Raw genomic sequence first — 26,745 nt, 5'->3', positions numbered from 1 at the left:
TTTGGAGCCCAGTGTGTATTTTTACTTGCCCGCCGGGTGCAAGCTAGGATTAAAGGCTATGGCCCACCAGTTTTTGGCTCCATGGTTTCTTTACCGACTGTCCGAATCCAATGCGAACCTGCAAGGGCCGGGCTGCTGTGATTGTGGCCCTGGCCATGCCTGCTGGCTTTACATTTGGCGTAGTCTGTGGCAGGATTCGATACAGATTGGCAAGGAGCCTTTGAGTGGTGGAATAGAGGACTGGCTAGTGTTAGGGTTCCCCATGGCTGTCCTCTTGGGGATCGTAGGCTGGCTGACCTTTACAGCCATGCGTGAGGAAACCGAGAGCTCTGTGGAAGAGGCCGCCCGGGACCTGCAAACCGAGCAGCGGAAGGAGATGGAGCAAACGCAGGAGAAACCGATGCTGACCCTGGAGCTGGAGAAAATGCTGGAGGAGGCCGACCAGGTGTTCGAGATTCGCCTGGAAATGGAGCAAACGCTGGAGGGTTCAGAGGTTCGTGAGTTGCAGCTTACCCTGGATGTTGCGGAGAGCCAGCAGCGGCAGGAGGCCAGGGCTGAGGCTGAGACGGAGGCTGAAGCCAAGTCCGGAGCTGCAAGGTCTGCAGAGCAGAAGGCGGCAGCAGACGGAGGCTCGAGCCTGGCAGCGGGAGCTGGTGTTTTCAGTTCATCTTTGGAGGATGAGGAGAATCAGACTGGAGTTGCAATCCGCAGTCTTCATAAAATGGGAGCCCAGCTGCAAGGAGCACCTACTACGGCCCCGGTAGGTCTGCGATTTTGGGACACAGGGCTGGACATGCTTTCCAGAGCAGAGATGGAAATGCTGACTGCCATTGCCATGTGCTCCTCTTTGGGACAGTGTAAGACCTGCGAGGATGGCAGGGATGAGGGGGGTGGCTGACGCCCTATGTGCGTGGACTGATTTCCTGGACTACGACCGGAGTGGGCACTGACTCCGTTGTTGTATGGATTTACGGATTACGGATTTTGGACAATGTAAAATACCCTGATGGGGGTGAGGGGTGGCTTTGCTGGAAGCACTCCCCTGCCCTGGGAAGCTTTTCCCATGGCTAGAAAGAAGACCGAGGACATTTTGCGCTTTGGGCTAAGTGCTCAGAGACTGGTGAAATGTACCTTTGAAATTGTTGAAACTGTATGATTTTTGCTGTTGTAATCTGTGTAATGTTCTAATTTCCTTGCACAGGAATGCTGGTGATGTAAATTGTGGGTAGTAAAGTGAGCATAGGGGTGGATTGTTGGGCAGATAAAATGTATTATGCTCACTTTGTTAAAGATAACACGAGGAGGCCGTCACCCAGGTGATATTAATGTGTGTTGGGGTGGGCTAAAGAATCCTTGTAGCCTGGGGCTTGGTTTTGGGATTAAGCCTTTCCTACCCTTTTTGATGTGGGGCGGTACAATCCAATCATGCCTCAGAAAGTGACTTTGTATTAGAGACTTCCCTATTTTGTATATTGGATTAAGGGTTTTGAATCTACACTATAAAATAGGGGTAGAACGGGAGCTTGGGCTTGGTTCCTGAGATTAGCATGAGAGAGCAGAGAAAGTAGAGCCAGCAGCGGAAGGCGGCCACGTGGAGGAGGCCAGGAAAAGCAGCCAAGATGGTGGAGTGCTGAGTGAGATGCCAGTTTGTACAGAGTTTGTATCTGGGATAAGGAAGGAGATGGGGAACTGAGGAAAATAAGGCTGGTGAGCTAGAAACCTTTGATTCTAGGAAACTCGGATAAGTCAGTGGCTTTGTGAGCACTGAGTGTGACTGGGTTTTGGAGCCCAGTGTGTATTTTTACTTGCCCGCCGGGTGCAAGCTAGGATTAAAGGCTATGGCCCACCAGTTTTTGGCTCCATGGTTTCTTTACCGACTGTCCGAATCCAATGCGAACCTGCAAGGGCCGGGCTGCTGTGATAGTGGCCCTGGCCCTGATTACTGGCTTTACAAACACAAAGAGTATAAACCAAGGAAATTGAAACTATAAAAACAAATCAAACAGAAATGAAAAACTCAATTCATGAGCTGAAAAACGAGGTAACAAGCTTAGCTAACAGAACAGCCCAGATAGAATATAGGATTAGTGAAATAGAAGACAAACAACTTGAGGCACAACAGAGAGAAGAAGAAAGAGACTCAAAAATAATAAAAACCGAGAAAGCCCTACAGGAATTGTCTGACTCCATCAGAAAGAAAAACACAAGAATAATAGGTATATCAGAGGGAGAACAGAAAGAAAATGGAATGGAGAATATACTCAAACAAATAATAGACGAGAACTTCCCAAGCCTGTGGAAAGAACTAAAACCTCAAATTCAAGAAGCAAACAGAACACCAAGTTTTCTTAACCCCAACAAACCCACTCCAAGGCACATCATAATAAAGATGACACAAACCAATGACAAAGAAAAAATTCTCAAGGCAGCCAGGGAAAAGAAGAGTACAACATATAAAGGAAGGCCTATTAGATTATCATCAGATTTCTCAGCAGAAACTCTACAAGCTAGAAGAGAGTGGACCCCAATATTTAAAGCCCTGAAAGAGAGGAACTTTCAGCCAAGAATACTATACCCATCAAAGCTATCCTTCAAGTACGAAGGAGATATAAAAACATTCACAAATACAGAAAAGATGAGAGAATTTATCAGCAGAAAGCCCCCACTCCAGGAAATACTAAAGGGGGTTTTCCAACCAGATTCAAAGAACAAAAGAAAACAACACCACAAGTAACAGCTCCACCAAGAACACAATAAAACCAAACTTAAACTGTGACAACAAAGGAAAAAAAGGGGGGAGAGGATGGAGATTAACAGTAGCAAAGGACGATGAAGTGCAGAAATACTCATAAGATAGGGTACTACAATGAATATGGTAGGTACCCTTTTCATTACTTAATGGTAACCACCCTTGAAAAAACCACCACAAAAACACTTGACTTAAAAAAGGTAGCAACAGAGGAAAGAAGTATGGAACACAAACAAACAAAAACAAATGATAGAAAAACAAAAGAGAAGAATCAAACAAGATACAAAACTAACAGAAAGCAATTTATAAAATGGAAGTAGGGAACCCACAAGTGTCAATAATTACACTAAATGTAAATGGATTAAACTTACCAATAAAAAGACACAGAGTAGCAGAATGGATTAAAAAAGAAAATCCAACTGTATGCTGCCTACAAGAAACACATCTAAGCAACAAGGATAAAAACAAATTCAAAGTGAAAGGCTGGAAAACAATACTCCAAGCAAACAACACCCAAAACAAAGCAGGTGTAGCAATACTCATATCTAATAATGCTGACTACAAGACAGAAAATGTACTCAGAGACAAAAATGGTCATTTCATAATGATTAAGGGGAAGTTGAATCAAGAAGACATAACAATCCTTAATATATATGCACCAAACCAAGGAGCACCAAAATATATAAGACAGCTACTCATTGACCTTAAAACAAAAACTGACAAAAATACAATCATACTTGGAGACCTCAATACACCGCTGACGGCTCTAGATCGGTCATCCAAACAGAGAATCAATAAAGATATAGTGGCCTTAAACGAAATACTAGAACATCTGGATATGATAGACATCTACAGGACACTTCATCCCAAAGCGACAGAGTATACATTTTTCTCTAGTGTACATGGAACATTCTCAAGAATTGACCATATGTTGGGACACAAAGACAATATCAGCAAATTTAGAAAAACTGAAATTGTACCAAGCATATTTTCTGATCATAAAGCCTTGAAACTAGAATTCAACTGCAAAAAAGAGGGGGGAAAACCCACAAAAATGTGGAAACTAAACAACATACTTCTAAAAAATGAATGGGTCAAAGAAGAAATAAGCGCAGAGATCAAAAGATACATACAGACAAATGAAAATGAAAATACGACATATCAGAATCTATGGGATGCAGAAAAAGCAGTAATAAGAGGAAAGTTCATATCACTTCAGGCCTATATGAAGAAACAAGAGAGAGCCGAAGTAAACCACTTAACTTCACACCTTAAGGAACTAGAAAAAGAAGAACAAAGACAACCCAAAACCAGCCGAAGAAAGGAGATAATAAAAATCAGAGCAGAAATAAATGAAATAGAGAACAGAAAAACTATAGAAAAAATCAAAACAAGGAGCTGGTTCTTTGAAAAGATCAACAAAATTGACAAACCCTTGGCAAGACTCACCAAGGAAAAAAGGCACAGGACTCAAATAAATAAAATCCAAAACGAAAGAGGAGAGATCACCACAGACATCATAGATATACAAAGAATTATTGTAGAATACTATGAAAAATTATATGCCACCAAATACAACAATCTAGAAGAAATGGATAAATTCCTAGAACAAAACAACCTTCCTAGACTGAGTCATGAAGAAGCGGAAAGCCTAAACAGACCAATCAGCAGGGAGGAAATAGAAAAAACTATTAAAAACCTCCCCAAAAATAAAAGTCCAGGCCCAGACGGTTATACTAGTGAATTCTATCAAACATTCAAAGAAGACTTGGTTCCTATTCTACTCAAAGTCTTCCAAAAAATTGAAGAAGAAGCAATACTTCCAAACACATTTTATGAGGCCAACATAACCCTCATACCAAAACCTGGCAAGGATGGCACAAAAAAAGAAAACTACAGACCAATATCTCTAATGAATACAGATGCTAAAATACTAAACAAAATACTGGCAAACCGAATACAACAACATATTAAAAAAATAATACATCATGATCAAGTGGGATTAATCCCAGAATCTCAAGGATGGTTCAACATACGCAAAACGGTTAACGTAATACACCATATCAACAAAACAAAGAACAAAAACCACATGATCTTATCAATAGATGCAGAAAAGGCTTTTGATAAAATACAACACAATTTTATGTTTAAGACTCTCAACAAAATGGGTATAGAAGGAAAATATCTCAACATGATAAAGGCCATATATGATAAACCATCAGCCAACATCATATTAAACGGCATAAAACTGAGGACTTTTCCCCTTAAATCAGGAACAAGACAGGGTTGCCCACTCTCTCCACTCTTATTTAACGTGGTGCTAGAAGTTCTGGCCAGAGCAATCAGACAAGACAAAGAAATAAAAGGCATCCATATCGGAAAAGAAGAAGTAAAGGTATCACTTTTTGCTGATGATATGATCCTATACATCGAAAACCCCAAAGACTCCACAAAAAGATTACTAGGAACAATAAACCAATACAGTAAGGTCGCAGGATACAAAATTAACATACAAAAGTCCATAGCCTTTCTATATGCCAACAATGAAATATTAGAAAACGAACTCAAAAAAATAATCCCCTTCACGATTGCAACAAAAAAAATAAAATACCTAGGAATAAACATAACAAAGAATGTAAAGGACCTATATAACGAAAACTACAAGGCATTATTAAGAGAAATAGAAAAAGACACAATGAGATGGAAAAATATTCCTTGTTCTTGGACAGGAAGAATAAATATAATTAAAATGGCCATATTACCCAAAGCAATATATAAATTTAATGCAATTCCCATCAAAATTCCTATGACATTTTTTAAAGAAATGGAACAAAAAATCATCAGATTTATATGGAACTATAAAAAACCCCGAATAGCCAAAACAATCCTAAGGAAAAAGAATGAAGCTGGGGGCATTACAATACCTGACTTTAAACTATATTATAGGGCCACGATAATCAAAACAGCATGGTATTGGCAGAAAAATAGACACTCAGACCAATGGAACAGAATAGAAAGCCCAGAAATAAAACCACATATATATGGTCAAATAATCTTTGATAAAGGGGCCAACAACACACAATGGAGAAAAGAAAGCCTCTTCAACAAATGGTGTTGGGAAAACTGGCAAGCCACATGCAAAAGAATGAAACTCGACTACAGCCTGTCCCCCTGTACTAAAATTAATTCAAAATGGATCAAAGACCTAAATATAAGACCTGAAACAATAAAGTACATAGAAGAAGACATAGGTACTCAACTCATGGACCTGGGTTTTAAAGAACATTTTATGAACTTGACTCCAATGGCAAGAGAAGTGAAGGCAAAGATAAATGAATAGGACTACATCAGAATAAAAAGTTTTTGCTCAGCAAGAGAAACTGATAACAAAATAAACAGACAGCCAACTAAATGGGAAATGATATTTTCAAACAACAGCTCAGATAAGGGCCTAATATCCAAAATTTACAAAGAACTCATAAAACTCAACAACAAACAAACAAACAATCCAATAAAAAAATGGGAAGAGGACATGAACAGACACTTCTCCCAGGAAGAAATACAAATGGCCAACAGATATATGAAAAGATGCTCAGCTTCATTAGTTATTAGAGAAATGCAAATCAAAACTACAATGAGATACCACCTCACCCCTGTTAGATTAGCTATTATCAACAAGACGGGTAATAGCAAATGTTGGAGAGGCTGCGGAGAAAAGAGAACTCTCATCCATTGTTGGTGGGACTGTAAAGTAGTACAACCATTATGGAGGAAAGTATGGTGGTTCCTCAAAAAACTGCAAATAGAACTACCTTATGACCCAGCAATCCCTCTACTGGGTATATACCCCAAAACCTCAGAAACATTGATACGTAAAGACACATGTAGCCCCATGTTCATTGCAGCACTGTTCACAGTGGCCAAGACATGGAAACAACCAAAAAGCCCTTCAATAGAAGACTGGATAAAGAAGATGTGGCACATATACACTATGGAATACTACTCAGCCATAAGAAATGATGACATCAGATCATTTACAGCAAAATGGTGGGATCTTGATAACATTATACGGAGTGAAATAAGTAAATCAGAAAAAAACAAGAACTACATGATTCCATACATTGGTGGAACATAAAAACGAGACTAAGAGACATGGACAAGAGTGTGGTGGTTACCAGGGGTGGGGGGAGGGAGGACATGGGAGGGAGGGAGGGAGAGAGTTAGAGGGAGGGGGAGGGGCACAGAGAACTAGATAGAGGGAGGCGGAGGACAATCTGACTTTGGGCGAGGGGTATGCAACATAATTTAATGACAAAATAACCTAGACATGTTTTCTTTGAATATATGTACCCTGATTTATTAATGTCATCCCATTATCATTAATAAAAATTTATTTAAAAAAATAAAAATAAAAATAAATTCTGAAAGATAACTGAATGAGGTCTATTTGTTGCAACTTTCTGTGCTACTAATGACCCTAGCATTTTGACTTCCCGGGCTTAAAATAATCAGAATTCACTGGTCTCGAAATGCTGACACTCCTCCTAAGACGCCTGGGGAGAGAGGCCACCCTGCACCCACCTGAGCACTCTGAAACCTGTTGGCAGTGCACAAGAAACAGCTCTCTCTGGGAAAGGTTGGCCTTGGCAATGAACTCTTCCCCTCATTTCTAGTCTTCACATGGTAGATTCTACATAACTCTTAATTCTAAAAATGATAAATAAAATTATCTTTCCAACCTATTAACAGATACACACACACACACAAATAGCCCAGCTGTTCACTGACAGAGGCATCTTAAATATTCCAACCTCCCAGGAAGAAAATTTGGCATTTAATCTACCACAACTGGTCAACACTCCAAATATAGTACCTCCAGATTCTCACTCTGCTAAACTGATTTGAAAGGGAAGATAAATAAACTGCCCCTCTCCACCTCAAAAATACATGTTTCTGCAGCTCTTTCAACACACCTTCATTAAAATCAGCCAACATTAGAAGGTCCGAGAGTTCAGATGGAGGCCCACCTACCACATTTCTAAATACTTCAGTGTTGTAAGTCAAGCTAACAAGCTGCTACATTCTCTGTTCTATCCTCCCACCTTAACACACACAACTTGACTAATGGCCTGCAAGTACCAGACCACAGTGTCACAGGGAGCCAGCCAGGGCCTGCAGTCCCGAGCCCCCTCCCTTCCCACCCAAATATGTGTGCACACACATGGACACCCCGTCCACACTTTAGGTTCCATGCACACACAGCTCCACTTCCACAAACACCTGCCACTCGGCCACTCTCTGAGGGTAGAGGCAAGCATACCAGCAGCACGATGGCCCTGGAGAAAACACACCTGGGGAACAGGCCCTTGAAGGCCTTAGAACCAGCTCCAAGCCACCAGGGCAAGCAAATCCTGAGAACCTGGAGGAGGGCTTAGAAGGAACAGCACAGCCCATAGGCCCTGTCTAGTGAGGAGGGGTCAAGGGATCCTTTTCCCTAGATCTGTGGATGGTACTGATTACAGCAATTCAGTTATTAACTAAATTGGTCATTATCGGTGTAAACCCATAAGCCTAAGCATAGGGGACAGTGCCTTTCATCAAGTCTAGTCAGACCCTCCAGTTTTACAGAGCAAGCTGTTACAGTCTGTGTCTCCCCACAAGGATGGTTAAGCCCTAACCACCAATCTATAGGGTTTTGGGGAATGATCGAGGTAAAATGAGGTCATTAGGGTAGGCCCGTTCCAATGTCTGGTGTCTTCTCAAAGGGGTAGTTTGGACACAGACACACAGAAAGGGAGCTGTCCTGTGAGGATGAAAGCAGAGATCAGGGTGACGCATCTACAAGCCAAGGAGCACCTAAAAATGCCTGTAAATCACCATAGAGGGGACCGGACAGCCTCTTCCTACAGCCCTCAGGAGGGACCAAGCCTGCCCACACCTTGATCTGGGACTTTCAGCCCCCAGAACTGAGAGAATAAATGTGTGTTGTGTGAGACCCCCACCAGGTGAAGCTTTGTTACAGCAACCCCAGGAAACTGATCCAGAAGTAAACATAATAAAATACTTTGTGACAGAGCATGGACTGCAACCCAGACTTCCTTTTCTCAAGCCCACCTGCCATGCTTTCCCCTCTGGCTGAGGATGGTTCAGGCTTGATCAGAACTCTTCTCACTGGACCACTGGTAAAAAATGACGACAGTTTTCAAGAGACTGAACACTCATCGTGTCATGTTTTCTCTGTCCTAGAAAAAAATGGCAAATTTTCTGATGCAAATTCTCTTCAATATCTGACTTCCAAAGTTAGAGTTGCAGTAAGTGTTTGTTTTGATATTTTTAAAAAAAATCTGACTAGCATAGGACTAGGCTGGGGCATTTGAGCCAGGAATGACTCCAAGATCTCAGGGAGTCAGGGGCAGGCAAACTCCTGCCTAGGAGACAAAAGACAAAGACGAGGTGTTGCCTCAGTCAACAAACATGTCAATTCCTCTGAAGAGACTACCCAAATGCCCCCCACCACAGCCTTGGAGCACTTCATTCTTCTATGTCAAGGGTTTGTGAAGTTGTGGGTAAAGGTGGTGAATGGATGGCCAGTTGAGAGATGACTGCCCATCTAGTACAACCATTATAAGGCCAGCTGGGCCATCTCCACCTATACCCCTGGCGTCTGGAAGGTGACTTCAAATTCATTTTATGTGACACTTGTGGAAATGCCCTAGCAGGAGCACTCAAGCTTCCAGGCAGGAGATCATTCTGCCTTTCTCTCCATGTCTAGCCACTGCCTGATGGCCAGCCCCCCAGCCCAGCTCATAGCAAAACTATTGCAGTTATCAATCCCATCAACTGTCAAACCTCTCCCTCCTTAGCCAGACTCTGTCCTCCTGGTGTATGTTGTCTGTCCTGGCTCCACTCTGGGTCAGCTCAAAGTCAGTCATTTACCAGTCATTTACCAGTCAGCTTTGAATTTGCGTTCAGGTATGACTTCTGCCAAGAGACATACGTTTGGCTTCTATCTGGTTGTGCAAGGAAAAGCTCTTAACCTGCCTATGAAAAATTTCAGGCATTCACACGCAAACTGAGAAAACATTGAGAAGAGATTAGGAGTCTAACTGATGCAGGCCTGACTACATCCTTCACCACCACTGAAGCAGGCAGTCAGATCATGAGGGGCAACCTGCCAGTCACCTGCCTCGGGCACCAGGGAGCTAAACTATTACAAGAACCAACTGGAAAGGCAATGCCAGCTCAATCATGTTCCAGGCACAGAGCTAGCAAACTCCCACCAAAGTGGAAATATGAAAACCTTTCCCAAAGACACAGTCTTTTTTTTTTTTTTTTTTAAGAATATAGACTACAGAGAGAAATTTATTTATTTTTAATGAGTTGGCAGAGACTTGAGTGTGTTTGTAGGCTGATGGAGGAAGCCAACAGGGAAAGAGATTTTATTTTATTTTTTTAGTTTTCTTTTATTAATTTTTAGAGAGGAGAGAGAATGAGAGAGAGAGAGAAGAGGGAGGGAGGAGCAGGAAGCATCAACTCCCATATGTGCCTTGACCAAGCAAGCCCAGGGTTTTGAACCGGCAACCTCAGCGTTCCAGGTCGACGCTTTATCCACTGCGCCACCACAGGTCAGGCAAGACACAGAGTCTTCATTGCAGTGTGTACCTGTAGCTTGTAAGGTACCATCAGAGGCTAGCACTTAAATATAATAGTTTCAATCAGCCCAAACGATGAACCAAATGATGCATGATATATTATTTTCTGGGAAAGAGCAAATCATTCTAGCACATCAATTCTAAATGTTTTACCTTCTCAAGATGTTGCCTGCTGCAAAAAATACCTGTAATATATACTTGTTTTAAACATATAATTTTTCTTAAATGTTTGTAAGTGAATTCAGAACAAATATTTAAAGAATATTGAGGCCACCAAATTAGTCTGCCTAGAAACCCAACATTTCATCTTAGTCTGGCCTGAGGTACTGACCACAGCTTATACTTGGGGAAGCCCAGAACAGCCATGCAAACTGTTTATTTTTCTTTCAAGAGTCTGCCCTGCTCTTTAGTGCCTGAAAGAATATGGTGAAGGACAGGCACAGAGTGGCCTCAACTAGGCTAGCATGTTAAGGGTTAACCATTACCATTGCCATTGCCTATTCCTTCCTGTCCTGTCCCATGCTCTCTGGCTGCAGCCCACCAATCCTGACTGAGGTGACTTGGTTCTGGTCACAGACTAAAGCAGGAAATGTCCCTAATCCAAACAGGCCCTTAGCTGGCAGCACCAGACCCTGCAGTTGGGCCTGGGCATGGGTGAGCAGCCAGCCGATTTATTTATGGTCTATGGAGTCCTGGCTCAGCCTCCTTCTGTTTACTCCTGTGGCCCCAGCCTCCAGACCTTCCTCCCTTCTTCTCTGGCTGTCAGCAGACCAGGCCAAGCCATGATCACCAGCACACACCATTCCACACGACTCTGCCTTCCTGTGTAGCTAGCTTACCCTTCAGGGTTTGACCTTCCTCCTCACCAGTAGGGGCATCCCTACCCCAGCCCAAGGCTATTTCCAGTCCAGTCTTCACCTGTTCTTCAGGCTTTGATCCAGTTTGCCCCTCAGACCTCATGCCTGCACCCCAGTGCTTCAGATTTTCTAGGACTAGGCTGGACTGCAACTGTCCAGTAAATAGGATGCCCCCAGTGAAGGGTCGCCAGCCTCACTCCCAGCAAGGCCACTGAAATTCGTCAAGTAAACCCTGAACTTTACCGGGAAGTTTCCCTGTCTTTCAGACCTTTTAAAGAAATTGCACTGCTGGACTGATAAGAAACCAGCAGCAGTTTTCCGCACTAACAAAACCACAGGGATCTTTTGTTACTTTTCCTCTCCTTTTATGATCTGGCTCCAGTGAGTCCTTTCTCCCTAAATGCACCCGTCCAGCCTCTCCATTCCTTTCTTTCTCAGCCCCTGGCCACTGGGTCTTTGCTCCTCCGTAGTCTAATCCCAACGCGTGCTTCCTGTGGACCACCCAACCCGACGGGTTTAGAATTTTAGGCCCCAGCTGGGTCCCTTGAAGACACCTCCTGTCCTGGCAGGAAACCAGCTGGCTTTCCTCGTTCTCAGGTGGTGACGAGGGGGTGGGCAACCGGCGCGGCAGCCGTCCTCAGACACAGAAACGCGCACAGTATTAGCACAACGCACCGCCTGCCGCCCACCGCCCCCGCGCCAGCCCGTGAAATATCCCATCGCCACTGAGGCTTTCCAAGGGTCCCACCTCTGCTCGGCTCTTGAGGCTGCTTCGTTTGGGTCGGAGCAGAACATCCTTGAAGTCCAGCTTGAGGTCCGCATCGATGCGGGGCATGGCGCAGGGCGACCAGCCTGGAGCCTGCAGCTTCTTCCTGCGGCGCCCGCGCGCGGGGCGGAGACGGCGGGGGCGGGCGCGGGCGGCAGGAGGGCGTGGGGACCCGACGCCAGGCGGCGGGCGGTGCGGAAGCCCGTGCTCGCGGGCGGCCCGGCGCGCACACTACGCTTTAAGGCCACCGGCACCCCCAGCAGCGCTCCGCCTGGGGACTCCGCGGCCGGGACTGCCCCCGCCCGGTGAAGGCCTGAAAAGGGGAAGAGTTGGTGGGCTGGCGGGTTAGGGACAGGCCGGTGACTTAGAAGTCCGCATGTGTGACATTTTTAATAAGCCCCTCTCTCCCTGCTTCCCAGCCCTCCGTTTACAGCCTTGCTTGTTGCGGTGCCGGAATTGGCGGCGGGGGACGCAGGGGGCATGCACATACAATTTCTGAATGACTACACAGACAAAGCCATGAGAGATAATCTAGAATCCAGTCTGTTAACTTTGTATTGTCTAATGGTAGAGTGGTACCAAAAATTACATGAGAATATAACCTCCAAAATATGTAAGATAAAACCTTCTTGGTTATGGTAGTTAATTATTTTATGTACTCATGAATTAAGTTTGCTCATTTTTTTTAAGTATTTCTGCATCTCAGTTCATGAGAGACATTATTCTGTAGTTTTCTTTTGATGTCTTTATCGTGAAAATAGTGGCCTCATAGAATGAGTTGGAAAATGTTCTTCACTCTTTTCTAAAAGGGTGTATATATTCAATAGGATAGGGATCAGTTCTTTAAATATTTAATAAAATTAATCAGTGAGCTAAAATTATGTGGGATGATATAGTTGTTTATTTTTAGTAGATAAGGTTTTCTCAAATCCAGAAATAATTAAAATTAAGTATTTAGAACTTGGAAATATCAACCCTGGCCAGTTGGCTCAGTGGTAGAACATCAACCCAGCATGTGGAAGTCCCGGGTTTGATTCTGGTCAGGGCACACAGAAGAAGCAACCACCTGCTTCTCCTCTTCTCCCTTCCTTTTCTATCTTTCTTCCCCTACCCCAGCCATGTCTTGATTGATTCGAGGGCATTGGTGTTGGTCCAGGGTGCTAAGGATAGCTTGGGGAGCCTCCACCTATGGTGCTAAAAATATCTCGGTTGCAAGCATGGGGCCCCAGATGGGCAGAGCATTGGCCACAGACAGGGGTCACCAGGGCCACCAGGTGGATTCTGGTCAGGGCGCGTGTCGGAGTCTATTTCTCCTCCTCTCATTTAAGGGAAAAAAAAGGAAATATTTCAAAATTATTATATTTAATATAGGAATAAGAAAGAATTAGTACATATTTTATATTTTGTTTATTTGTCATATTTGAGAAAATTTGTACCATTGATTAACTGAACAGCCTTTTAATGCCAAATCAAAATGTAAACTTGAGTAATTGATTTAAACATGAGTAGAAAATAAAGGGAGAGGGTGGGGAGAGGCTTAAAGAAGGACAAATATATATCTCACATAGGTAAGATATAAAAGTGAGACTCAGGACATAGATAAAAGTGAAGTGGTTACGGGGTGAGGGGAGGAACAAAGAGGGACAAATATTTGGTGAGGGATAATGATTTGACTGTGGGTGATGGGCACACAACTCAATCAACAGTTCAAAAACTTTTTAAAGAAAACCAAAAAGAATAAAAGAGGAAAAAAAAAAAGTAGAATGTATTAATGTAGATTGTTGTATTATTTAAGAGAAAAAAGTTTTATATACAATATTTTTAAAAGTCAGTAAATTTGGAAAGCTCAGCTAGCTGGTGAGTTCACTGCTTTACCCTGCATGGTGATTGCTGGGGATTTGGTGAGATGAAGATAATGCCTTGGGGGTGTGGGTGGGGGGTTTGCCTTCTTTAGCATGCATAATGATCACTGGGGACTTTACAAAACCACAGCTTTGCTGCAGTAGGTCTTCCGTGAGGCTAGAAGGTTTGCATTTCTAGCAAATGCCTAGATGAAGAAACTAAGGTTCCAGGGACCACACTCTAGTAAAGTGGGGGTCCAGAACGAGTCACCTCAAGATGTGCCTCTGTGGTATTCAAATTATTTTGAGCTAAAGGCAACTTTCACTGCAGGCTCAAGAGAAACTTCCAACTGAGGGACACCTGTGTGTCTGTTGTTTGTTTATTTATTTTCATAATGGTTTTATTGAGATATAGTTAGTCTATTCACAGAGTTGTGCAACCATCATCACAATCCATTTTAGAACATTCTCATCACCCCCAAAGGAAACCTAGTGCTCGTTAGCATCTACTCTACATTTGTACACTTGACCTCCATCCACCTCCCCATCTCAGGCAACGACTAATATATTTTCTTTTTCTTTTCTCTTTTTCTTTTCCAAATTTGTGGAGAGAAGATAGAGAGATAGACTCCCGCATGCACTGCAACCAGGATCCACCCAGCAACCTCCACCTGGAGCTGAACTTCTGCCCATCTGGGGCCATGCATGCAACCGAGCTATTTTTGATGCCTAAGGGGGAAGATCCCCAGAGCCATCCTCACCTTCCAGGCCCGTGCATTTGAACCAGTCAAGCCATGTCTGCAGGAGAGGAAGAGAGAAAGAAAGAGAGAAAATGAAGGGGGAAGGGTGGAGAATCAGATGGTTGCTTCTCCTGTGTCCTCTGACCGGGAATTGAATGCAGGACATCCAAACACTGGGATGATGCTCTACCACTGAACTAAATGGCTAGGGCCACTAATTTACTTTCTATCTGTATGGGTTTTCCTATTCTAGATATTTCACATAAATGGAATCATACACTATGTGGTCTTTAGTGACTGGCTTCTTTCAGTTAGCGTAATGTTTTCAAGGTTCATCGACTTTGTAGCATGCATCAGTATTTCATTTTTTTCAATGACCAAAGAATAGTCTAGTCTCCTTAAATGTTGTACCTTAAATGATCTGCTTGCTTCACCCTAGTCCTAGCCCTGTAATTCAAGTTATTAAGTACTGATAAAAGGCTTTTCTGATTTCCCAGGGAAAGAGAATTTTGACTAGACAAGGATGACATACCTACATAACAATATCTAGAGTTTCCTGAGCTAAGATTATGAAATGGTATGTTTCTTATGAAGAGCTTTAGATAATGGTATCAAATGGTATCAAATTGAAAGGTCACTGATCCACATTCCACAGGGCCAGGCAAGAGGTCACATCCAACCCTGCATTCCAAATAACATTTATGATCTGGGCTTCTCAGGGGAACTCTGATTTACAACCAAGCAGAAATAGAGCAGGGGTGAATATAAAATCTGAAAGGTTTAGGGTATGAGAGCAAAACCACCTGTATCTGTCTTCCCTTCTGTATTTCTTCACCCTTATAAACACTACACTCTTCCTTTTTACACATGTGCATGTACACATGCTCTTAAATCACACTGCATCTAAATTTTGAATTGTCAGTAGCACTGATACAATGAAATCCATAGCAGAGGACATAAGATGCCAGACCATGGAAGATATGCTTGCTTTGATCAACAGGGTGCTTTTTAATTTGAACTGTTTGTCAACATTGAAAAATTGAGGATTTGCACATTGAAATTATAAATGGCTAGGTCTCTTTTAAAATTTGAGAGGTCCATCCTGATTGGGCCATCATGCTCTCAGAAGAATGCCATCTTGGATGGGACGGATGGTCTCTAATGCACAAACCATTGACCCAACCCTCCTAGCACATGCACAGTCAGTTAAGTTCTCAAGCACTGATCAATAACAAGCTGAAAATAATGCCTCACTTTTCTAGCTTAGTCTGTGCAAAATAAACAGATACAAATTTAGTTTGCTTGTCTTTGGGGGTAGGGAAATTTGTGTATACATGTGTTCATGTTTAGTTAGCTTATTTAATTAGACAACTCAATATCGTCATAATAGAATTTAAACTACTAAATACAACACCAAAATGAGGGAATTTGCCTTCAGGATATGATTCTATCCTTTAAAGAACACGAGAGATTAAAACTTATGATAGTATTATTAAAGTTACTATTATGAGTCAAAATTAGTCTGGTATAATCACCTTATTACCATCTTGGTAACCTTATAAAACCTTCAGTGTTGACAGAAAAGAAGAAGTAAAACTCATTATTGGCAGATAAGATGATACTATATATAGAAAACCATAAACTTCATCAAAAAAGGATAGAACTGCCTGACCAGGCATAGAGCGTCAGACTGGGACACAGAGGACCCAGGTTCAAAACGCCTAGGTCACCAGCTTGAGTGTGGGCTCACCAGCTTGAGCGTGGGTTCACTGGCTTGAAGCCCAGGGTCGCTGGCTTAAGTCTAAGGTTGCTGGCTTGAGCAAGGGGTCACTCACTCTGCTATAGCCCCCCAGTCAAGGCATATATGAGAAAGCAATCAATGAACAACTAAGGTGCTGCAACGAAGAATTGATGCTTCTCATCTCTCTCCCTTTCTGTCTGTCTGTCCCTATTTGTCCCTCTCTCTGTCTCTGTCACACACACACACACACACACACATACACATACACACACACAAAGATAGAACTAATAAGTGAATTCAGTTAAGTTTCTGTAAACAAAAATCAATATACAAAAATCTATTGCTTTTTAATACACCAATAATAAATAATTAGAAGGAAAAATTAAGAAAGCAATCCCATTTACAACTGCATCAAAAAGCATAAAACACCTAGGAATAAATTTAACCAAAGAGGTGAAAGACCTGTACTCTGAAAAGTATAAGACATTGAAGAAAGAAATTGAAGAGGATATAATTAAATGGAAGGATATATCATGCTGACTGACTGCAAGGATTAATATTATTAAAATATCTTTACTACCTAAAAAACCAATGACATTCTCCTCAGCACTAGAAAAACTAATCCTAATATATATATATATATATATATATATATATATATATATATATATAAAACCACAAAAAATCCAAATAGCTAAAGACAACTTGAGAAAGAACAAAGTGAAAGGTATTATGTGCCCTGATATCAAACTATACTACAAAGCTACAATAATAAAAACCATATGGTACTGACTGGCATAAAAACAGATACATAAATCAATGAAATAGCATAGAGAGCCCAGAAATAAATCATCATGTATATGTTCAATTAATCTACAAAAAAGGAGGCAAAAATATCCAATGAAGTCTCTTCAATAATTGGTATTGGAAAAACTGAACAGATACATGCAAAACAAAAATGAAATTAGACCACTTTCTTACATCATATGCAAAAATAAGCTCAAAATTGATTAAAGACTTAAATGTAAGACCTGTAACCATAAAACTCGTAGAAGAAAATAGAAGCCATAAACACTTTGATATAGATTGTAACAATATCTTTTTATACATGTTTTCTCAGACAAGGACATCAAAAGCAAAAAATAAACAACTGGGACTACATCAAACTAAAAAGTTTTTGCACAACAAAGGAAATCATCAACAAAATAAAAGGACAACTGATTGAATGGGAGAAGATTTTTGCAAAAGATACATCCTATAAATGGTTAATATCCAAAATATATAAAAAAACGTATATAACTTAACACCAAAACAACAACAAACCAAAATGGTCTGTTTAAAAAATGGGCAGAGGGCCTGGATTGACATTTCTCTAAAGAGACCATACAGATGACCAACAGATATATGAAAAGATGCTCAGCATCACTAATCATTAGGGAAACACAGAAAACAAGCAAACAGAAAACCCACTATGAGATACTATCTCACACCTGTCAGAATGGCTACTATTAAAAAAAATCTATAAATAACAAGTGTTGGTGAGGATTTGGAGAAAGTGTTAAACATGTTTGGTGGGATCATTCATTGGTACAGCCATTATCAAAAAAAGTATGGAGATGCTAAAAAAATTAAAAATAAATCTGTCACATGACCCAGTAATTCCACTTCTGGGTATTTATTCAAAGAAAAGGAAAATACTTATTTTAATAGACTTATACACCCCAATGTTTATTACATCATTATTTACAATAGCTAAGATATGGAAGAAACCTAGGTGTCCATCAACAATAAATGGATAAAGAAGATGTAGTATATAAATACAGTGGAATATTCCTGAGCCATTAAAAAAAAATGAATGAAATCTTGCCATTTGCAAAAACATGGATGGAACTAGAGGATATTGGGCTAAATGAAATAAGTCAGAGGAAGAAAGGCAAATGGCATATGATTTTATATGTAAAATTTAAAATAAACAAAGCAAGTTAATAAACGAAACAAAAAAACTATACCCATAAATATAAAGAACAAGCTGATGGCTGCAAGAGAGAAAGGGAATGGGGGATAGGTGGAATGAAAGAAAGAAGAAAGAGCCTGACCAGGCGGTGGCACAGTGGATAGAGCGTCAGACTGGGATATGGAAGACCCAGGTTTGAGACCCCGAGGTCACCAGCTTGAGCGCGGGCTCATCTGGTTTGAGCAAAAGCCCACCAGCTTGAACCCAAGGTCACTGGCTCCAGCAAGGGGTTACTTGGTCTGCTGAAGGCCCACTGTCAAGGCACATATGAGAAAGCAATCAATGAACAACTAAGGTGTTGCAACACGCAATGAAAAACTAATGATTGATGCTTCTCATCTCTCCGTTCCTGTCTGTCTGTCCCTGTCTATCCCTCTCTCTGACTCACTCTCTCTCTGTAAAAAAAAAAAGAAAAAAAGAAGAAAGAGAAAAGAGAGGGAGGAAGTGAGTGAGGGAGAGAGGAAGAAAGAAAGAAAGGAGATTGGCTTAAATATAATTTGAATGACAGTATAAAAGTTTAACAGGAACTATTACTATGAGGGATATTATGAATGATGAAACACATACACCCAAAAGGAAAAATAAAATAACATTGTCAGTATCAGAAATAATGCAGAAGGGAAGGAAATAGTCTCCAAATTAACATTTCCTGTAGGTGTTCCTGTAAGTGTTAACTTGGTGTTGGGTAGTTTGATGGGAATGTTTTCTTGAACATTTTTCACTGAGGTGGAGCCTCCATGTCTGTGTGTGTGTGTGTGTGACAGAGACAGAGAGAGGGAAAAATAGGGACAGACAGACAGAAAGGGAGAGAGATGAGAAGCATCAATTCTTCCCCACAGCACATTAGTTGTTCATTGATTGTTTTCTAATATGTACCTTGACCCTGGGGGGGGGGGGGTGTTACAGCAGAGCAAGTGACCCCTTGCTCAAGCCAGTGACCTTGGGATCAAGCTAGCTACCATGGGATCATATCTATGATCCTACACTCAAGCCAGCGACCCCGTGCTCAAGCTGGTGAACACGTGCTCAAGCCAGCGACCTTGGGGTTTCGAATCTGGGTCCTTTGCATCCTAGTCTGATGCTCTATCTACTGCACTACCGCCTGGTTGCAAACCTCCACTTCTTAACTAAATTTTGTCTCCAGCCTATACAATAAATTACACCAGACAGATTAACTTGTTTTTTCATGATTTTAGCATAATTCTTACTTCTGAAGACCATTTTATTTTACTTTATTTGAGAGAGAGAGAGAGAGAGAGAGAGAGAGAGAGAGAGAGAGAGAGAGAAAGGAAGAGAGGGTGAGAAGCATTAACTCGTAGTTGCTTTCACTTTAGCTGTACATTGAGCTTCTCATACGTGCCCGGCCAGGGCCGTGGTGGTATCCCCTTGCTCAAGCCAGCGACATTGGACTTTCCATGCCAGCAAACTTTAGGCTCAAGCTGGCAAGCTTTTGGGATTGTGTGGATGATTTCCCCACTCAAGCTGCTGCTCTGTGCTGATGAGCCCGTGCTCAGAGCCAGTGACCTTGGGGTTTCCAGCTGGCGACCTTAGCAATCCTGGTTGATGCTTTAGCCACTGTGCCACCACAGATCAAGCTGAAGACCATTTTGGAAAAAAATCAAACACCTTGAAATATTTGATAACACTTAGGCCAAAATAATTCTTTTCAAATAATGATAAACTCATGCCATAGGCAATAATTTCTCTCTTTCCTATTTTTACTGTGTGATCCTTATAAATCTTAGGCCACAAACTTCATGTGTAGGGAATCTGTTCTTTTTTATTTCTTTCGAATAACTTGGTGTTGGTTTCTAGCCTCTCCTCTTGGTCAAATGAAGGCAGGGATTTATTTCCAGTCATGACTGGGCTTTCCCTATACCAGATATGTGCAGGCAGTGGTGGAATTCAGCCAATTAACACTGATTTGGCAGAACTGATACCTAATTTTTTGTTGAGTTCAGCTAACTGGTTGTTAAAATGGCGTTTGTAATCAGGGTTCTCTCTAAGGTGGACAGCTGGGCAGCCGCCCAATGTGGGAATCACAAATTTACTTTCCTTACTCTTTTTTAATGTTCATGTGCACAACAGCATATTCTAAGCACCTGTAGTAACATCCACTCTGTCCATAGGTGAAAAAAATTTGATGGAACTATGCTTGTAATATTTATTTATTCATTTCATAAAACTCATTATACCTTTAGTGAAATACCACATTTTAATTCCCTCGTGTTTGTTACTTCAGTAAACAAACATACAATGTAAAGAGAAAAAGTGCCAAACAACCAAGGGGCGACAAGCTGTCACTGGAAATACCTTAAATAACTGTTTTATTGTTTTCTGTCAGGTATTATTTAGTATTTTTTATTAATATTTTAAAACTTTCTTATAATCTAGTTTTGTGTACCTCTTTTATTATTCTTATTTAAGTATTAAATGCATGAAATAATAAACTACCTTTTGCATGTCATTTTTTTATACTTAAAACAGTCATGAGGGCAGAGAACTGCTTGTTAAATTATAGTATTTGAACTCCACCATTGTGTGTATATCTTTCAGTGACAAAGAATGAGAAGCTTTCTCTGTGTCCGTCACCTGCCACACCAGTAGTCCCATTGTCCCAGCTCACAAGATCCCTCATGGGCCTTTAACTGTGATACTTCTTTGCCAATTGTGGACAAAGGAACTTCACTACACTGGGATTTCTGTGTCCAGGGTTCCCTCCTGGGTCTCCGTCCATGTCTTCCAGGTGCTGATACAGGAAAGACAGACAGGTTTACAGGAAGCACTCTCTCCTGAGTCCTGAGAATATCCCCTTCTTCACCTCACCCAGACTTTCTCTAAGGTGCTGCTCCCCATTTCCCTGGGACACAAAACATTATCTCTTCATTGTATTTAGCCTTTAACAAAACACACACACACACACACACACACATAAAACAAACCCAGGAAGAGCTGTGGGCTTTTGCTTTCAGCTCCGCAAAACATTTTCTAGGTAAGAAAATACTAAAGGCTCTGCTATGTGCTTAAAACAGGAGAATTAAAATATACAGAAACGAAAATTACAAATTAGCAATTCAAGAAAGGTACCTTGTTATAAAGTATCAGGTTACCAAACTAGAACAAAAAGAGGTCACATTTAAGTATGCATTGCTTGAAAGAAAAAAGGAGATAAAAGAAAGTCACTCATCCCATTTCTTTGGAAATCTCTTTGACCAACATTAAGCCTGTTGACCATTTTATTTAGCTTATTTGATCAAATCTAAGCAAATGAACACAGTTTTGGTTTTAGCAGAGCTATTGTCTAAAAAGTTCTTTAAATGTAAATAGCTGCTGTACACAGACAGGTCAGATATATTTTTGAATGAGAAAGTCAGTGACAGTTATAAAAACTTATTATAATATTAAGTAGCACTTACTGAATAATTACTATATACAAGGCATTCTATTAAGTGTTTGGAGTATAATATTTAATTTAATTCTCAATCTTATGCATTAAATATTATTATTAAAATTAACTTACAAATGTGGAAACTGAGGCTTATAGGTGAAGTATGCAATTTGCTTAAAGTTGGACTGCAAAGATCTCTTAGTTCCCAGGACCTAACTCTTAACCAGGGTGCCATTCTGTCTCTGCGCTGAGAGTTGCTGTATTAAACTGAGATGGAGGTAAAAGAAAAAATAGGTAGACAATAGCACTTAGCATTTATCAAGCATCCACTCTGGGCCAGCGCTTGTGCTCTCACTCAGAATTGCTAGAGACAATTTTCATAAATATATAGATGAACATGGTATTGGGTGCTTAAATGTTTATTTATATTATTATTTTGAAATATTTTTTCTTTCCTTGAGAAACTATGAATTAAAAAAATGTCAACTGGGGATGCTATTTACATCCAGGCTTATTTTGAGGACATCGTCATCCTTGAACCAAAAGTTGGCTCAGAACAGCATGTTGTCAATGAAGCTCATGGCTGACTGCACGGTCTTTTGTTTTTCACACCAAATTAAGGTCCTGCAAATGAGAAATCCAAGTCCTACTCCATACTATGTCACATCTATTATGAGTCTTGCATAAGAACTCTATGAGGATGCCCTGGCTGGTGACACAGTGGATAGAATGTTGGTCTGGTGTGTGGACTTCCCTGGTTCGATCCCTGATAAGGGCACACATAAGAAGTGACCATCTGCTTCACTTCCCCTCTGTCTCCCCCGTTCTCTCTCTTTTCCCCTCTTGTAGCCAGTGGCTCGATTGGTTTGAGTGTAGAGTTGAATAATTGAATTTTGAAGGGTAGCAGAACATGCCACACCAAAATATAACTGTGGGAATTCAGAACAAGACCCTCCCCCCAAATGTGCCGCTTTGGTATGTCAATGATTTTGAATTATAGGCACTTGAAAACAACAAATGCAGGGAAAGGCTTTCTCTGAACTCCCTTATCTGCCTAAAGGCAGATCCTCCGAATAAAATTAATTGACGTAAGCCCTCATTCCTCCCCTTTCCAGGAGTTTCATCAACCAGAAAAATTGACTGTTATCACAGGAGAAGAGACTAGTGTCAACATCATACCCAAACAAACTGTCACAAGCTACCATACCTATTTTTCTAAGAGTCCATTCATCTTTCCTAAAAATCATTTTCTCTCCCCTAAGAGGCCTGTATCCCTTCTCCCCTTTCCCTATTTAGATGGCATTTAGCCTGAATTCTAAGCCTTTCAGAGAGTTACTCACTTTTCCCTCGGTATTTCCCATGTTTACATGAGGTATCTGTGTTAATAAACTTCTGTTGGTTTTTGTCTTGTTAATCTGTCTTCTATTACAGGGATCCCAGCTAAGAACTCAGAGTGTTGAGGGAAAATTACTTTTTATCCTTTACAATTTGTTATTAAATTACAATCTTACCAAGTTTTTCATGGACTTAGGTTATTCACAGGAACATAAGGTTCAGTTCAGCATATTTATAATTTTTATGTATTAGATTTACAGGTTATTTAAATACACAAGAATATTTTACTTGTTAAGTCAAACAATTGAAGTTACTAAAGAAAATTGAATAATTAAATTGAATATATTAAATTTAAATATGTGATATAACAAGTTTATAGAAATTTAATTAAATTTATGAATAAAACTAAATATTTACAAAGGCTCCTTTATGTTAAAATTTGCTAAACTTCTAAATAGAATAATATTATTAAGAACCTAAATTTGAAAGCTTAAACAATTTAAGATTTTTTTTGTGTGTGTGACAGAGACAGAGAGAGGAACAGGTAGGGACGGACAAACAGGAAGGGAGAGAGATGAGAAGCGTCAGTTCTTCATTGCAGAACCTTAGTTGTTCATTGATTGCTTTCTCATTTGTGCCTTGACCGGAGGGCTACAGCAGACTGAGTGACCCCTTGCTCAAGCCAGCAACATTGGGCTCAAGCTGGTGAGTCTTGCTCAAACTATATGAGCCCACACTCACGCTGACGACCTTGGGGTTTCAAACCTGGGTCCTCTGTGTCTCAGTCCGACGCTCTATCCACTATGCCACTGCCTGGTCAGGCCAATTTAAGATTTTTTTTTTTTCTGTATTTTTCTGAAGCCGGAAACGGGGAGAGAGAGTCAGACAGACTCCCTCATGCGCCCGACCGGGATCCACCCGGCACGCCCACCAGGGGCGATGCTCTGCCCACCAGGGGGCAATGCTCTGCCCCTCCGGGGCGTCGCTCTGTTGCGACCAGAGCCACTCTAGCGCCTGGGGCAGAGGCCAAGGAGCCATCCCCAGCACCCGGGCCATCTTTGCTCCAGTGGAGCCTTCGCTGTGGGAGGGGAAGAGAGAGACAGAGAGGAAGGTGAGGGGGAGGGGTAGAGAAGCAGATGGGCGCTTCTCCTGTGTGCCCTGGCCAAAATCGAACCCGGGACTTCTGCACGCCAGGCCAACGCTCTACCACTGAGCCAACCGGAGGGCCCAATTTAAGATTTTTAAAAATATTATAACTTGAATAAATTATATATTAATTGTAAAATCAGTATAATTATTTGAAGATTTATTTTTCCTATACACAAAAACTACCCTCAAGGGCACAAAAGAGCCCTCACTTTTAATGTCAATTATCTTTTGATAAAGAAGTAATTGTATTTTATAGATAAAGAAATTGAGGCTCATTAAGGGGAAGGAATGAATGTTGTAGCAGGATTTGAACTCCCCAACTCAGGTTTCTGGAACTAAAGGCTAAATAGTCCTTCACCACACTATATTGGATGGGATCCATAAGATTCAGTTTAACCTGAAATGATCATACGTGGATAAGATTCAGAAATGGACTGAAATTATCACCTGTTCTGCTTTCTTTTATGTTCCAACTAGAAAACAATAATATGTTGTCATCACTGTGCAATTTCACTCCCAAATAAGAGTTGAAACAATGCAAGAAGTTGTAAGGTTAAGTAAATTGAAGATAAGTGAAATCAATGGTTATTTATTGTGGCATTTATTCCGAAAAGTACTCAAAACATGTTTGCAGCTTACAACAGCATAAAATACACACCTATATAAACAATACCCAGGCCAAGAAATAGAATATTTATAGTAACTCAGAAACTCCCACTTCCAATCCTTACCATGTATTCTTACATTATTCCTAGATATAAATATTATCCTGAGATTTTATGACAAATTATTTCCTTTCTTTTCTTTTTATTCATCATTATATATTTATAAACAATTCAGTTTAGCTTTGCTTGTTTTTAAATTTATTTTTTAATTGTTGCTGATTATAGAGATACAATTAATTTTTGTATCCAGCAAACTTACTAAATAAAATTTATAATTTTAATAGTTGTTTTGTAGATGATTTTGAGTTTACAGTCATGTGATCTTTAAATCTTGACAGTTTTATCTTTTCTGTTTCATCCTTACACCTTACCTTTTATTTTTCCTCCATCCCTCCCTTCCTCTCTTCCTTCCTTTCTTCTTTCCTTCCTCCCACCCTTCTTGCACTATGACTCAGTTGGACCTTGGGTTTCCTGAGAACAGCCTCTGAGCTGGAGATCAGCGTGCAAGAGGATTATTAGGGAGTTCATGAGCAAGACTGAGGGATGGAGCTGTGGTGCAGTCTCAGCAGAGGCTCTATCCAATGTTTCGGAAAGTTCTCAAGCAAGGATACATCCTGCTTGCAAGGGGGACTTCAGATATGTCCCAACTTGAGAGGGGGCAGATCTTTATACCTCCATTTTGATCAATCATTGAATGTAAACTTCCCTAAAAGGATCGTGGCTCTTTAGCAAGGCAATTTTCCAAGGGAGTTGAAGATTGTCTTCTAACTGCACTCCCTGGAGCAGGGGAATAAGTCTTTATTCCTGAAAAGAATCTGGGCCAAGAAGTCCAAGGTAATGCTGGAAAAAAATGGTGAAAGTGGATATACTTATCTTACTTTTGATCTCAGGAGGAAACTTCAATAAATCACCAGGTACACTTTCAGATTAAGAAGATTTTATTCTTGTGTGCTAGAGCTTTTATCTTGAATAGATATAGTTTTATCAAATGCTTTTTATCCTTTTATTAAGATGATTATATGATTTTTTCTTCTTTTTATTTAAGGTGGTGAGTTATATTAATTTGATTTTTAAATATTAAGCCAAACTTAAATTCTTGAACTAAACTGAATTTGTAGTAATATATATTTATAATTGCTGGATTCATTTATTTTTACATTGCCAGATAATGCCACGCTATCTTTAAAGTGCTAATGCCAGTTGACACTTCTACCAGCAATGTAGGAAGGTTCCCATTGATCCATATCTCAATCAACACTTATTATCATGAAAATTAGATTTTAAAAAATAATTTGAAATATATATAGTAAAATATCATTGTATTTTTATTGTGCATTTCCCAGGCAACCTTCTGCTACTGTACGCTAGGGGACTGCAAGTAAGTGCCTTTACTAACAGCTCTGAGGGACCAGAAAGTGTCAGTGTCTTCTACAAATTAGAGTTGTTTTTTTGTTGTTGTTGTTTTGTATTTTTCTGAAGTTGGAAACGGGGAGGCAGTCAGACAGACTCCTGCATGTGCCCGAACGGGATCCACCCGGCACGCCCACCAGGGGACGATGCTCTGCCCATCTGGGGCGTTGCTTTCCTGCAACCAGAGTCATTCTATCTAGCACCTGAAGCAGAGGCCACAGAGCCATCCTCAGCTCCCGGGCCAACCTCGCTCCAATGGAGCCTTGGCTGCGGGAGGGGAAGAGAGAGACAGAGAGGAAGGAGAGGGGGAGGGGTGGAGAAGCAGATGGGCACCTCTCCTGTGTGCCCTGGCTGGGGTCGAACCCGGGACTCCTGCACACCAGGCCAATGCTCTACCACTGAGCCAACCGGCCAGGGCCTACAAATTAGAGTTTTAAG

The 26,745-nt window shown here is 41.0% G+C and overlaps 1 protein-coding gene across 2 annotated transcripts in view; it reads right to left on the bottom strand.

Moving 5' to 3' along the window:
* The window catches only part of GMPR (guanosine monophosphate reductase), a 60,278-nt gene extending 48,048 nt beyond the window's left edge, over positions 1-12,230 (bottom strand). The window contains exon 1 of one of the 2 annotated variants that reach the window (XM_066377113.1): positions 12,007-12,230. In XM_066377113.1, coding sequence (XP_066233210.1) covers positions 12,007-12,093 — 87 coding nt within the window. In that variant the 5' untranslated portion in view covers positions 12,094-12,230. The remainder of the gene's footprint in view (positions 1-12,006) is intronic. The other variant, XM_066377112.1, reaches the window with a different exon arrangement.
* Between the last annotated feature and the right edge of the window lie 14,515 nt (positions 12,231-26,745).

Source organism: Saccopteryx leptura, chromosome 3 (genome assembly GCF_036850995.1).
Source record: "Saccopteryx leptura isolate mSacLep1 chromosome 3, mSacLep1_pri_phased_curated, whole genome shotgun sequence".
NCBI lineage: Eukaryota > Metazoa > Chordata > Mammalia > Chiroptera > Emballonuridae > Saccopteryx > Saccopteryx leptura.
Note: the sequence above shows the minus strand (reverse complement) of the source record. Positions and strands in the feature narration are given on the sequence as shown.